The 15321-nt window shown below is 41.5% G+C and overlaps 1 protein-coding gene across 1 annotated transcript in view; it reads right to left on the reverse strand.

Moving 5' to 3' along the window:
* Positions 1 to 6657, reverse strand: part of LOC110536178 (single-stranded DNA-binding protein 2) — a 131850-nt gene extending 125193 nt beyond the window's left edge. Inside the window, exon 1 of the mRNA XM_021621782.2 lies at positions 6318 to 6657. Coding sequence (XP_021477457.1) covers positions 6318 to 6373 — 56 coding nt within the window. The 5' untranslated portion in view covers positions 6374 to 6657. The remainder of the gene's footprint in view (positions 1 to 6317) is intronic.
* Between the last annotated feature and the right edge of the window lie 8664 nt (positions 6658 to 15321).

The following is a 15321-nucleotide window of genomic DNA, read 5'->3' on the forward strand; positions in this document are numbered from 1 at the left end:
ACAGTGGGGAGAACAAGTATTTGATACACTGACGATTTTGCAGGTTTTCCTACTTACAGAGCATGTAGAGGTCTGTCATTTTTATCATAAGTACACTTCAACTGTGAGAGATGGAATCTAAAACAAAAATCCAGAAAATCACATTGTATGATTTTTAAGTAATTAATTTGCATTTTATTGCATGACATAAGTATTTGATACATAAGAAAAGCAGAACTTAATATTTGGTACAGAAACCTTTGTTTGCAATTACAGAGATCATACGTTTCCTGTAGTTCTTGACCAGGTTTGCACACACTGCAGCAGGGATTTTGGCCCACTCCTCCATACAGACCTTCTCCAGATCCTTCAGGTTTCGGGGCTGTCGCTGGGCAATACGGACTTTCAGCTCCCTCCAAAGATTTTCTATTGGGTTCAGGTCTGGAGACTGGCTAGGCCACTCCAGGATCTCGAGATGCTTCTTACGGAGCCACTCCTTAGTTGCCCTGGCTGTGTGTTTTGGGTCGTTGTCATGCTGTAAGACCCAGCCACGACCCATCTTCAATGCTCTTACTGAGGGAAGTTTTTGGCCAAGATCTTGCGATACATGGCCCCATCCATCCACCCCTCAATACGGTGCAGTCGTCCTGTCCCCTTTGCAGAAAAGGATCCCCAAAGAATAATGTTTCCACCTCCATGCTTCACGGTTGGGATGGTGTTCTTGGGGTTGTACTCATCCTTCTTCTTCCTCCAAACACGGCGAGTGGAGTTTAGACCAAAAAGCTCTATTTCTGTCTCATCAGACCACATGACCTTCTCCCATTCCTCCTCTGGATCATCCAGATGGTCATTGGCAAACTTCAGACGGTCCTGGACATGCGCTGGCTTGAGCAGGAGGCCCTTGCGTGCGCTGCAGGATTTTAATCCATGACTGTGGCAGCAGCTAATAGGGATCCTTAATAAATACAAATATAAATACAAACTTTTTCATACTGAACTGACGTGAACATTTCAAGACATGTTGAAACTTTCTGAAACAGGCACTAAGAAGTGCACTTGACCCTGGTTTGTCCTCTCAGAACAGTTTTGACACAGTTCAGTGGTGCTGTGCTGTCACTTGTCATTACATCAGGCATAGAGATAGAGGGGGAAGAGAGACAGATAGGGGGGGAGAGAGACAGAGAGAAAGAGAGAGAGGGGTGGAGAAAACCAGACCTTACTCCCACTTCATCTAGCATGACCCCAGTAGTGAGAACACAACATTCATCAACAGTTCACAGCACAGAGACATGTAGGTGTATTAGACACACACCTTCACAGTGATACACATGCTACATCTGCTAGACACCAGGACCCTGTCTCTGTAGGGAGTCATTTGTAGGTCAATACTACAACACTGTAAATCAGACGCGTCAAAGGCCGAAGGGGGTCCAATCTGGCCCACGGGTGGTTTGAGTAAAAAATATATACAGTTGAAGTTGGAAGTTTACATACACTTAGGTTGGAGTCATTGAAACTAGTTTTTCAACCACTCCACAAATGTCTTGTTAACAAACTATAGTTCTGGCAAATCGGTTAGGACATCTACTTTGTGCATGACACAAGTCATTTTTCCAACAATTGTTTACAGACAGATTATTTCACTGTATCACAATTCCAGTGGGTCAGAAGTTTACATACACTAAGTTGACTGTGCCTTTAAACAGCTTGGAAAATTCCAGAAAACTATGTCATGGCTTTATAAGCTTCTGATAGGCTAATTGACATAATTTGAGTCAATTGGGGGTGTACCTGTGGATGTATTTCAAGGCCTACCTTCAAACTCAGTGCCTCTTTGCTTGACATCATGGGAAAATCAAAAGAAATCAGCCAAGACCTCAGAATTATTTGTTTTAGACCTCCACATGTCTGGTTCCTTCTTCGGGAGCAATTTCCAAACGCCTGAAGGTACCACGTTCATCTGTACAAACAATAGTATGCAAGTATAAACACCATGGGACCACGCAGGCATCATATCGCTCAGGAAGGAAACGTGTTCTGTCTCCTAGAAATGAACCTACTTTGGTGCGAAAAGTGCAAATCAATCCCAGAACAACAGCAAAGGACCTTGTGAACATGCTGGAGGAAACAGGTACAAAAGTATCTATATCCACAGTAAAACAAGCCCTATATCAACATAACCTGAAAGGCCGCTCAGCAAGGAAGAAGCCACTGCTCCAAAACCGCCATAAAAAAAGCCAGACTACGGTGTTGCAACTGCACATCGGGACAAAGATCGTACTTTTTGGAGAAATGTCCTCTGGTCTGATGAAACAAAAATAGAACTGTTTGGCAATAATGACCATCGTTATGTTTGGAGGAAAAGGGGGACGGTATTGGAGTGGCCATCACAAAGCCCTGACCTCAATCCTATAGAAAATGTGTGGGCAAAACTGAAAAAGTGCGTGCCAGCAAGGAGGCCTACAAACCTGACTCAGTTACACCAGCTCTGTCAGGAGGAATGGGCCAAAATTCACCCAACTTATTATGGGAAGCTTGTGGAAGGCTACCCGAAACATTTGACCCAAGTTAAACAATTTAAAGGCAATGCTACCAAATACTAATTGAGTGTTTGTAAACTTTGACGCACTGGGAATGTGAGGAAAGAAATAAAAGCAGAAATAAATTATTCTCTCTACTATTATTCTGACATTTCACATTCTTAAAATAATGTGGTGATCCTAACTGACCTAAGACAGGGAATTTTTACTCTGAATAAATGTCAGGAATTGTGAAAAACTGAGTTTAAATGTATTTGGCTAAGGTGTATGTAAACTTCCGACTTCAACTGTATATATTAATGGATACACTTTTTTCCCTATATTCATGACTTGACTGTCCAGCTCTCTAATAATTACTGTTCCAAATTCTAAATAAGATGGCTAGAGGACTAGGAAATATTACACATTTTCAGTGCGGCCTTCCGGACATCATTGAAGACCCAATGCGGCCCCCGGGGGAAAATGAGTTCAACACCCCTGCTGTAAACTAATGAGCCAGTAAATTCCCCCAGTCCCTCGCTCTCTCTCTTCCTGCATCTGTTGCTCTCTATTTCTCTCTCCCTCTGATTCCTGCTGTGTAGCAAAAATGAGAAACAACTGAAGAGAAGATGGTACTGACTGAACTGTGTGTCAGATACAGCGACACCCCACTGATCAGTAGGACTGTGTGCTACAAAACATGCAATTCCCTCTCTTCTGTCCTTTCTTCTTCTCATCCTCTCTTATCTTCTTTATTCTCCTCTTTTACAGTTCATATCTTCCTCTCCCTTGTCCTATATCTCTCGTTCACATGATACTTTCTTTCCATGTTAAGTTCTGTTCGTAGTTCGAACAGGTAAACAAACAATTTCCCAGATGTAAGAAATCTGTATGCATTTTTCACAAGAACACGTATTTCACACTTATATTTAACACATGTATGTGTGTGTACAGTAGTTTAATGAGGTCCTAGGAGAGCTAGGCTGTACTGTACCATAGGTAAACCATGGACAATCATACATCTAGTACAATTCAGACTAGCTTACCAACACACACAATTTATCAACAACTTTGTCTTGTCCAGGCCTATCTAGAGGAGGCCCTATGAGGAATCTCTCTCTCTCTCTCTCTCTCTCTCTCTCTCTCTCTCGCTCTCTCTCTCTCTCTCTCTCTCTCTCTCTCTCTCTCTCTCTCTCTCTTAATGACAAGATAAGGCAGAGATAGAGCTACGGGGTACAGTGCCATCCATCCCTTTGTGTTGTTGCTGACCGCTCTCAGGATTCCTCAATGAAACCTGGGACTCTGCGGATGTGTCTGGACATCCTACTGCAGACAGAAATGAATTAATAGTATTGAAGTGAGAAATAGTCTACTGCTATGAACTTTGGTGGGTTAATCTTATCAGACGTTCATCCGGGAACAACATAACCAACCGATGGTTACTTTCCCTGAGAACCTGTAACACGTCGGTGACTTCCAGAGCAGGTGTGAACATTCTGAGCACTGTAGGCTAACTATTACTGTTCTATAGACTAGCCTCTGAAATATACTGTAGGCTAACTATTACTGTTCTATAGACTAGCCTCTGAAATATACTGTAGGCTAACTATTACTGTTCTATAGACTAGCCTCCGAAATATACTGTAGGCTAACTATTACTCTTCTATAGACTAGCCTCCGAAATATACTGTAGGCTAACTATTACTCTTCTATAGACTAGCCTCCGAAATATACTGTAGGCTAACTATTACTGTTCTATAGACTAGCCTCCGAAATATACTGTAGGCTAACTATTACTCTTGTATAGACTAGCCTCCGAAATATACTGTAGGCTAACTATTACTCTTCTATAGACTAGCCTCTGAAATATACTGTAGGCTAACTATTACTGTTCTATAGACTAGCCTCCGAAATATACGGTAGACTAGCTATTACTGTTCTAGCCTCCGAAATATACTGTAGGCTAACTATTACTGTTCTATAGACTAGCCTCCAAAATATACTGTAGGCTAACTATTACTGTTCTATAGACTAGCCTCCGAAATATATTTCATTTACTCACATTTTTGGCAATCATGTATTAGCCCAAAATGAAACCATTAACATAATTTAATGAAATAATGTGTAGAATAGGCTACATGTGCATCTCTCTCACACACCTCTCCCTTACACATACACACACGCAGGCACACAAGCCCAGATGTTGGCGATTAGCAGTTTCAAGCTTTCAGTCACTGTCGTTACAGGCTTAAGCCGTCAAAACTAAGAAAGTCTTCAAACATATCTAAGACAATTCAGAAGAATAAAAAAGTGTGGAAAAGTGTGGGGTCAGTTGCAAACACAGGCACATATTGCACATATTTTTTCCACTAATTGGTCTTTTGACCAATCACCATATATTTTCAGAGCTGATCTGATTAGTGAAAAGACCAATTAGTGGAAAAAGTTCAGAATTGGGCTGCCTGTGTAAACACAGCCTTTAATACAGGTGTAAGATCTTAATTTGACCACCATCTTGCATGAGTAGATCCCTGCAATTATAGTGTATTTGAGGTTTTAAAATGCTTCTGAAGTTTGTCATTTCCACATTGAAATTTCAGACTTGATTTTCACTTACGACAAATGTAACAACCCCTACAAAACTTCCCATGATTTAAATGTCCTGTTAATTAATGCAGGATTATTTTCCTACTGGAGCAAACTGGCTCATATTAAACTACATTTCCAACATGAAGAAAGCCTAGAATAGACCTACATGAATGCGTTGGTATAAGAGTGTGTCCGGTGTTTTCGTGAAGCAGAATATTACATAACTAATGCGACAACAACAATGTAAACCTCACCAAGTTCTCCTGTCTGTCTCGCAGGAAATGTGTTTGTCTTTAGACACGTCTTTGTGATCACTCAACGGAGACATTCCTCAGAAATTATTCGGAGGCTACTGTAGGTCTTTGCATAACATGATTTTTGAAATTACATATTTTTTTGCCTAAGTGATAGTAGACAAGCCACCGGGCACCGGCGACAACGAGATAACTATTTGCTCAACTAAAGAACACATCGGTTTCAACGTGTATGCATTATAACCCAGTAGCATATTAGTGATATGTTTTCCTAAAATGTAAAAAAGCTTATTGTTTAAGCAACTTGACCAGTAGGGTACACTATGCAAGTAAAAGGTTTTGTAATGGTAATGATATCCTAATAATAATGATTACAGATACCGGCTGCACATTATGCTGGCTATTGGACAGACTTCTGTGCCCAGTGTGTCGGATACTGCGTGTTGCGAGGTAGCATGCAATGGGTTGATGGAACTAACAACGATAGTATTGCCTGCTTGTCAACCTAATGCAAAGATAACTTCCAATGACAACAATATGCACGACGTGGGCATGAAAGCGTGCGTAAAGCTCCACTGAACATGACAAACCGTAGGCTATTCTTTACAACTCCTACCTCTACAGCCAGTAGCCTACAATGTTTTTGCATAGCCAAGGCTGAACTGACAAACTGTAGAACGATAAGCATTGGTGTGAAAAGATGTGCCTCTAAGAACCACGGCCATGTACGTCGGAAAGCATCATGCATACATTCTATTTCACCATGTTCTATTGTAATCAATTTATCAAGAAATTTACATGGTCAACTTTTAAAGCCTGCCAATACGCCTAGCAAAGGACCATCCATGACTCTTCTGAGTCTTGCAATGTCTCTCTTCTACGATAGCAGCTTCTTGTGTGACTGCCCCGGACGCTCATGAACTTTCCCCATTGCCGCGGTCCCCCCCTCTCCCCCTCCCACATGAATAAAACTTACTTTTCTCTGGCTTGGCTGTCGGACGGCACGTTGTTACTCTTGCCTTTGGCGTACATGCTTGCAGAGAGCTCCGATTGTCACGCACCTGTCAACCCATCACAACCTCCCTGGGTACAGCCCCGTCACCATGGTGACACAAGCAGCGTCGCTTACCATTGGCTGTCCCGGTATTTGAGCACGCCCATTTTCTGTGGTAACCGCCAGTGACTGACAGTTGGCTAGCCACGCCCTTCCAAATACCCCCATCTCTTTCTCTGCCTCTCTCACTCTCTCTCTCTTTGCTTCTCTCTCCTCCTGCCTGCCTTGGCTGTGTGTGTGTTGGAAAGGTGCTGCCTGGCTCTCCCTGGCTCACACACATGAACATTTACACACAGAGAAGCACAAACTCACGCACCCTTACAGACACACACACACACACACACACACACACACACACACACACACACACACAAACACACACAGAGAGAGAGAGAGAGAAGAACTCAAGCATGCACACTCTACTCTCTCTCTCTCTTTCTCATACACACTCTACACACACACACACAAACATACAGACACACACACACACATCCGCACTCCCTCCCTCCATTCTCCTCCCTTAGTGCAAGGGGGGGATTTGAAACCGTCCAAATAGGATTTTAAACAACTGGCTGTTCCTTTTATAGACAATCACACCCTCTACCGACGCACAGACAGCGCATTGCGCAAACAACCCTCACAAATATGAGCTGGAATTATGGGTCTATTACATAGCCAATGTTGAACTTGAGAATGGGTGTAGAATGGGAAGAGAGGGGCAAAAACAGGGTCAGTGGTTAGAGATAGACAACATTCTGTCCTGCTGTTGGATCCCCTCATGGAGAAAAGCATGTGTGAGCCAAACAATGTCAGACTAACAATGAAATGCATTATTCTCTCAATAGTTGAATAATTTGAATAATCCAACTTGGTGGGCTACTCATCTCATGTCTGTGTTGTTTTCAGTTCAATCCCTGAAAGGCAATAGCACAGATCACTGCACATTCTCAGATGCTTCAAGTCGACACCTTGTGAATTATTGTAACTGGGAGCAACAGAAGTGGTGTGAAAAGAAACGATCCCAGACGTATTTGTTCATATGTCCCCTCTCATCAGTTGGCTATCAATGGAGTTGCGTAATACACATAATATTATCTCTATCTGGGATTTAGACAGCACGGATCCTACTGTAGAGGCACTAAAGTAAAATGACCTATCCGGTCTGAAACCTATGTATTGTAGTATGTAGCCTATATACCTTGGAAGAGATGAAACGCTAAGTCATGCTGACCGCAAGCTGACATCCAGGGTTCACTTCACTGTCATGATGAAATTATTGTAAATCCACTGAGAGACAGATATGGCTTTCGATTCAATGCCTCTGCAAATTTGGACCTAGTACTGTACTGTACATAACTGAAAAATATGAAGTGCTGCATCCCAATTGGTAGACTCTGGAGAAGGACTCCTCCTCTTGTGTTTGTGTGTGAGTATGTGTGTGTGTGCACCTGTATCTGTGCCTTTGTGTTTGTGTGTATGAATGTGTGTTATCAAGGGCACAGCACAGGGCAGCAGTGTTTACCCTTATGTAATGCTCCAGCGATGTGACCCAGTTGGAATGGATGCACACTGTCTGACTCTATCTGTCCTCTCTCTGCACCGTCTCTCTCTCTCTCTCTATCTCTTTCTGCACCCTCTCTCTCTCTCTCTCTCTCTCTCTGCACCCTCTCTCTCTGTACCCCTCTCTCTCTCTCCTCTCCCCTCTCTCGCTCTCCTCTCTTTCTCTCTGTATGCTCCTCCTCCTCTCTCTCTCTCTCTCTCTCTCTCTCTTTGTGCCCCTCCTCTCTGTCTCTCTCTCTGCACCCCCTCTCTGTCTGTCTGTCTGTCTGTCTGTCTGTCTGTCTGTCTGTCTGTCTGTCTGTCTGTCTCTCTCTGCAGCCTCTGTCTCTCTCTCTGCACCCCCTCTCTGTCTGTCTGTCTGTCTGTCTGTCTGTCTGTCTGTCTGTCTGTCTGTCTGTCTGTCTGTCTGTCTGTCTGTCTGTCTGTCTGTCTGTCTGTCTGTCTGTCTGTCTGTCTGTCTGTCTGTCTGTCTGTCTGTCTGTCTGTCTGTCTCTCTCTCTCTCTCTCTCTCTCTCTCTCTCTCTCTCCCTCTCTCCCTCCCTCCCTCCCTCCCTCCCTCCCTCCCTCCCTCCCTCCCTGTATCTAGTGAACCTCATCCCCCAGGAGAGAGACAGTGGTTCTATTTCAGACTAGCAGAACTTTCAGTTTTGGGATGAGCCCCTTGGGGGCCCATCGCCATGACAACGAATCACAGGCGACAACAGTGTGTTTGAGAAGATAGAGAGGAGGATAGGAGGCGTTAGGGAAAAAGAGAAGGGGAGTGTGGAGTTCATATTATATAAAGACGTATTTGGAGAATAGACAGCAACAGTTCACAATATTTAAGGCATGAGTAAAGGGTATGCTTGTGCCAATGGTAAAGCACTTATGGGCATTTTCATGTAAAAGGGGCCATGAGCACCAACATGTGAAGTTCATAGGAGCATGTCAACTTGGGTGTCAAATGAAAGCTGAGTCTATATTTTTGAGAAATTAAGGAATATATACATTTTTCAAGAATAATGTATATATACAATAATGTTGAAGTAAAGCCCCCTTCCAACTAATATCAACACTAACAGTATTTTGTTATTTGCCTTCTATAAGTTTAAGAAACATTTCCTTGTGCCAAAAACTCACATATCTTGAAAATATTTTCTAATTTCTCTCCCTCATGAGGAGGGAGGATAATGAAACTACACAGAAGTAACAATAAACATAGATCTAACAATTAGTTATAGTGTTTGTTTATGAATTATTAAGTGATTAAAACTCGTAATTCTCTTACCAAATCGGTAACGGAATTACTGCAATACACTTTACCCCTACCTACATGTACAAATTACCTCGACTAACCTGTACCCCTGCACATTGACTCGGTACTGGTACCATTTGTATATAGCCTCATTATTGTTATTTTATTGTGTTACTTTTTTATTTTATTTTTCACTTTAGTTATTTAGTAAATATTTTCTTAAACCTGTTTTCTTAAAACTGCATTGTTGTTTAAGGGCTTGTAAGTCAGCATTTCAAAGTAAGGTCTACCTGTTGTATTTGGTGCATGAGACAAATAAAGTTTGATTATATTTTTGATTTGAATTGGCTACAATGGGAAATAATAGTAGTCACCAACCACAGTTAGGTCACCTGCTGCTGTCCTCCCCACAATTAGCATACTGTTATGTTCAGCTCATAACTTTTTAAAAATCTTTCTGTCATCTGGTGGTCAAAGCAAGACTGTGAAAACTGTCTGGACAACCCCTCACTCTCCCTCTCTCTCTCTGCCTCTCTCTCTCCAGTTGATGTCACCTCTCCCAGCTCTTACTGACACCTACCATGACACCTACCACCTACCCTATTTACTGTAGCCAGCATCATCACCCACTGAACACTGCCCGACACCGGACGACCATGGTCGTTGAAAAGTTGTGGAAATTCAGTCAGTCCGCCCTGGCCGGACCAAATCTGAACCAAGCATTAGACGTCTGTTACACAAGTTCAGACAGCACAGTACAGTAGATCACAGTAGACAACAGTACAGTACAAAACAGTACAGTAAAATAAAGAAAATTAGAGTACAGTACTGTACAGTAGATTGCAGTACAGTAGAGCACACTAGAGTAGAGTACAGTATAATGTATTGTATTGTACTGTACCGTATGGAACATATCTACTTTACTCTACTCTAATGTACTGTACTGTACTGGGATTTCCAAACTTGTTTAACATAGATGTCTATGATTGGTTCATATTTCATCTGGTATGGACCAAACAAATGTGGTCTTGTTTGGAAGCAGAGCTTATTACAATAATAGCCCGTGTGTAGAATAATACCCAAATATGCAAAAGAAGGACATTGCATATTTCTACCTTTGTGTACCTATTCAGGATACATTACCATGAAGCAGAGTTGTAGTAGGCTCTTCGAGACCGGTCTCAAGTTCGGTCTCGAGACCACACATTGAGTGCCTCAGTCTTGTCTGTGTCTGATACATAAAAAAAATTTCTCCGACAGTGAGGACTCGTAATTTCCTCCCGAGACCAGCAGAGACCAGCGGAGTAAAAAACTCAATTATCAGCTTCCATTCAGTCAGCACATAAAAGAGCTTCGCCAGGCCAAATATATACACTCCTTTCTTGAAACATTCATATCTTATCGCCTATTGAAACCTGGGATTCCTATTTTACTCATAACATTACTGTCCTTTACTTTCACTGCAAAATATCTTCAAACTTTGTCCAAATGTCCTTTACTTGGTGGTATGGAAGAGTGGGGGAAATTGTTGGAAAGTTGTTTGTTCACTATTAGTAAGGTGAGACAGTGGGAAATTGTAACCGTCTTTCTCTCTATTATAGACATGTTTGCGCAGTGGCGAACCTTTTGGACCTAGGTCTTCAGTGTGTGACAGGCTACTACAGTGGAAAACCTATTGGACCTAGGTCTTCAGTGTGTGACAGGTTACTACAGTAGTGAACTTATTGGACCTAGGTCTTCAGTGTGTGACAGGCTACTACAGTGGCGAACCTATTGGACCTAGGTCTTCAGTGTGTGACAGGTTACTACAGTGGTGAACCTATTGGACATAGGTCTTCAGTGTGTGACAGGTTACTACAGTGGCGAACCTATTGGACCTAGGTCTTCAGTGTGTGACAGGTTACTACAGTGGTGAACCTATTGGACATAGGTCTTCAGTGTGTGACAGGTTACTACAGTGGTGAACCTATTGGACCTAGGTCTTCAGTGTGTGACAGGTTACTACAGTAGTGAACTTATTGGACCTAGGTCTTCAGTGTGTGACAGGTTACTACAGTGGAAAACCTATTGGACCTAGGTCTTCAGTGTGTGACAGGCTCTTGATGCTGAAAGGACAGCAACCGTAATACCAGCGCACTCATGTACAGTAGGAGAGTGCCATTTTTATAAAAGGGCCAGTGGTGTAGTGGAGGGTATACACAGGTATACGCCCTATACCCACTTTTTTTTAGTGGGCATTGCCTATATTCACTTCTTAATCCATACTGATGCGTATCAAAGTAGTGTAGTGGAGGTACACAACTTATGAATGATGTAGTACAATAGAGAAATCATGCACAAAGTAGCCAACACAACTGCAAAGCTCGTGAAATATATTCACATGGGTACAGCACAATATCTTAGTTTCAGCAGAATATCATCTGCAGGCAGCAAGAGCACACAGTTCTCAACTGGTTGTTACATGGAGCAGCTCACAGAGAATGACATTGGTAGCCGGTAGGTAGGAAAGACTTTTAAATTTATGATATCTACCAGTAAATGCTAACTAAGGCAACAAAGGGTATTCAAACCAGGCATTGAAAACGTTTGGTACTTCATCTTGGTTAATAGGCTATTTGCGATGCGCAGTTCAGTCATCATGAGGTGTTTGCATGAACATTTTTAAAGGCTTTCCTAAAAAAAACTTCCCAATTACACTGAACGAAGATATAAATGAGTGTTGAACGTAAAGTGTTGGTCCCATGTTTCATGAGCTGAAATAAAAGATCCCAGAAGTTTTCCATAAGCACAAAAACCTTATTTCTCTCAAATGTTGTGCACAAATTTGTTTACATCCCTGTCAGTGAGTATTTCTCCTTTGCCAAGATAATCCATCCACTTGACAGGTGTGGCATATCAAGAAGCCACAGGAGGCTGCTGAGGGGAACGGCTCATAATAATGGCCGGAACGGAATTAAGGAATGGCATCAAGCACATGGAAATCATGTGTTTGATGTATTTGATACTTTTCCACCAATTCCGCTCCAGCCATTACCGCGAGCCCATTCTCCCCAATTAAGGTGCCACCAACCTCCTGTGAAAGAAGCTGAATAAACAACATGATCATTACACAGGTGCCCTTGTGCTGGGGACAATAAAAGGCCACTAAAATGTGCAGTTTTGTTGATCAACACATTGCCACAGACGTCTCAAGTTTTGAGGGAGCGTGCAATTGGCATTCTGACTGCAGGAATGTCCACCAGAGCTGTTGCCAGAGAATTGAATGTTAATTTCTCTACCATAAGCCACCTTAGAGATGTCATTTTAGAGAATTTGGCAGTGCGTCCAATCGGCCTCACAACCGCAGAATACGTGTATGGCGTGGTGTGGGCGAGCGGTTTGCTGATGTCAACATTGTGAACAGAGTGCCCCATGGTGGAGGTGGGGTTATGGTATGGACAGGCATAAGCTACCGACAACGGACAACGAACACAATTGCATTTTATCAATGGCAATTTGAATGCACAGCAATACCATGACGAGATCCTGAGGCCCATTGTGAGCCCATTGTTTTAAGGTATACAGTACCAGTCAAAGGTTTGGACACACCTACCTACTCATTCAAGTGTTTTTCTTTATTTTTACTATTCTCTGCATTGTAGAATAATAGTCAAGACATCAAAACTATGAAATAACACATATGGAATCATGTAGTAAATATATTTCATATTTGAGATTCTTCAAAGTAGAAACCCTTTGCCTTGATGACAGCTTTGCACACTCTTGGCATTCTCTCAATCAACTTCATGAGGTAGTCACCTGGAATTCATTTCAATTAACAGGTATGCCTTGTGGAATTTCTTTCCTTCTTAGTGCGTTTGAGCCAATCAGTTGTGTTGTGACAAGGTAGGGGTGGTGTACAGTAGATATCCCTATTTGGTAAAAGACCAAGTCCATAATATGGCTCGAACAGCTCAAATAAACAAAGAAAAACAACAGTCCATCATTACTTTAAGACATGAATGTCAGTCAATACGGAACATTTCAAGAACTTTGAAAGTTTCTTCAAGTGCAGTCGCAAAAAACATCAAGCGGTATGATGAAACTGGCTCTCATGAGGACCGCCACAGGAAAGGAAGACCCAGAGTTACCTCGGCTGCTGAGGATAAGTTCATCAGAGTTACCAGCTTCAGAAATTACAGCGGCAAAAAAATGCTTTACCGAGTTCAAGTAACAGACACATCACGTCACTGTTCAGAGGAGACTGCATGAATCAGGCCTTCATGGTCGAATTGATGCAAATAAATCACTTCTAAAGGACACCAATAAGAGGAAGAGGCTTGCTTGAGCCAAGACACACAAGCAATGGACATTAGACCGATGGAAATCTGTCCTTTGGTATGATGAGTACAAATTTGAGATTTGGTTCCAACCACCGTGTCTTTGTGAGACGCGGAGTAAGTGAATGATCTCCGCATGCGTGGTTCCCAGTGGTGTGAAGTACTTAAGTAAAAATACTTTAAAGTACTACTTAAGCAGTTTTTTGGGGGTATCTGTACTTTACTTTACTATTTATATTTTTGACAACTTCTACCTTTACTTCACTAGATTCCCAAAGAAAATGATGTACTTTTTACTCCATATAATTTCCCTGACACCCAAAAGCACTCGTTACATGATGAATGCTTAGCAGGACAGAAAATGGTCCAATTCGCACACTTCTCAAGAGAACATCCCTAGTCATCCCTACTGCCTCCATCTGGCGGACTCACTAAACACAAATGCTTTGTTTGTAAATTATGTCTGAGTGTCTGAGTGTTGGAGTGGGATCCTGGCTATCCGTAAATTTAAAAAAAGGGTGGCTACTTTGAATAATCTAAAATATAATTTGTTTCACACGTTTTTGGTTATACATGATTCCATATATGTTATTTAATAGTTTTGATGTCTTCACTATTATTCTACAATGTAGAAAATAGTAAAAAATAAAGAAAAACCCTCCTCCCTTTTGACTGGTATTGTATGTGACCAAAATATACAAATGTGTATTTGTCATGTGTCATGTGAAATCAATAGATTAGGGCCTAATCTTTTAAATGTAAATTTCCTGATTTCCTCATGTGAACAGTAACTCAGTTATAAACGCATGTTGCGTTTATCTGCAATACAGGCCTACCTGACAAATTATGTAATGCTGTGGAGGGCATTTGTTTTGCTCAACTGAATTAAAAGGCAACTACACTCGCAAAAATATTTTTTTTCTAATTTTCCCAGACCTCAAAAAAGGTATCCTAATGTGGTTTATGCATTGCTGTGAACTTGGAACATCACATTTTTGTCATTTTGTTTATTTAAAAAAGACTGATTTAGAAAATCTGAAAATCTAGGAAAACAGGATTTTCACACAGGTTGCCTTTCCTTCACGAGACCCACTTCTCCAGGCACCACTACAGCACTGCATTGGACTGATGGAAATACAGCAGTCCGTTCACTCTGACATAATAAGCCAGTAGGTCCCAATCTTAAGAATACAAAAACACAAGCATTAGGCTAAGCATTTCCGAATCGAAATGTACAACAATTACTTCTCATTGCAAAAAAAACGTTTCACGTTTAGCACACAAAGTAACCGGTGATCTAAAGTTTAAATGCAACACATTTTCACACACATATAAGTTATTTTCAAAGAGATGTTGTTGATCCATCCTCAGTTTTCTCCTGTCACAGCCATTAGTCTGTAACTGTTTTAAAGTCACCATTGACCTCATGGTGAAATCCCTGAGTGACATCCTACCTGGAAATGTGTCATTATTTCCTAGTTTTGATGTCTTCACAATTATTCTACAATGTAGAAAATAGTACAAATAAAGAAAAACATTTGAATGAGAAAAACTTTTGACCGGTAGTGTATATTGTGCCTTCAGAAAGTATTCACACCCTTTACTTTTCCCCCACATTTTGTTGTGTTACAGCCTGAATTTAAAATGGATTCAATTGCGATGTTTTGTCACAGGCCTACACACAATACCCCATGAAGTCAAAGTGGAATTATGCTTTTCAATTTTTTTTTAACAAACAGTACACACCAAAAGCTGAAATGTCTTAAGTCAATAAGTATTCAACCCCTTTGTTATGGCAAGCCTAAATAAGTTC

This window comes from Oncorhynchus mykiss, chromosome 11, assembly GCF_013265735.2.
Source record: "Oncorhynchus mykiss isolate Arlee chromosome 11, USDA_OmykA_1.1, whole genome shotgun sequence".
Lineage (NCBI taxonomy): Eukaryota > Metazoa > Chordata > Actinopteri > Salmoniformes > Salmonidae > Oncorhynchus > Oncorhynchus mykiss.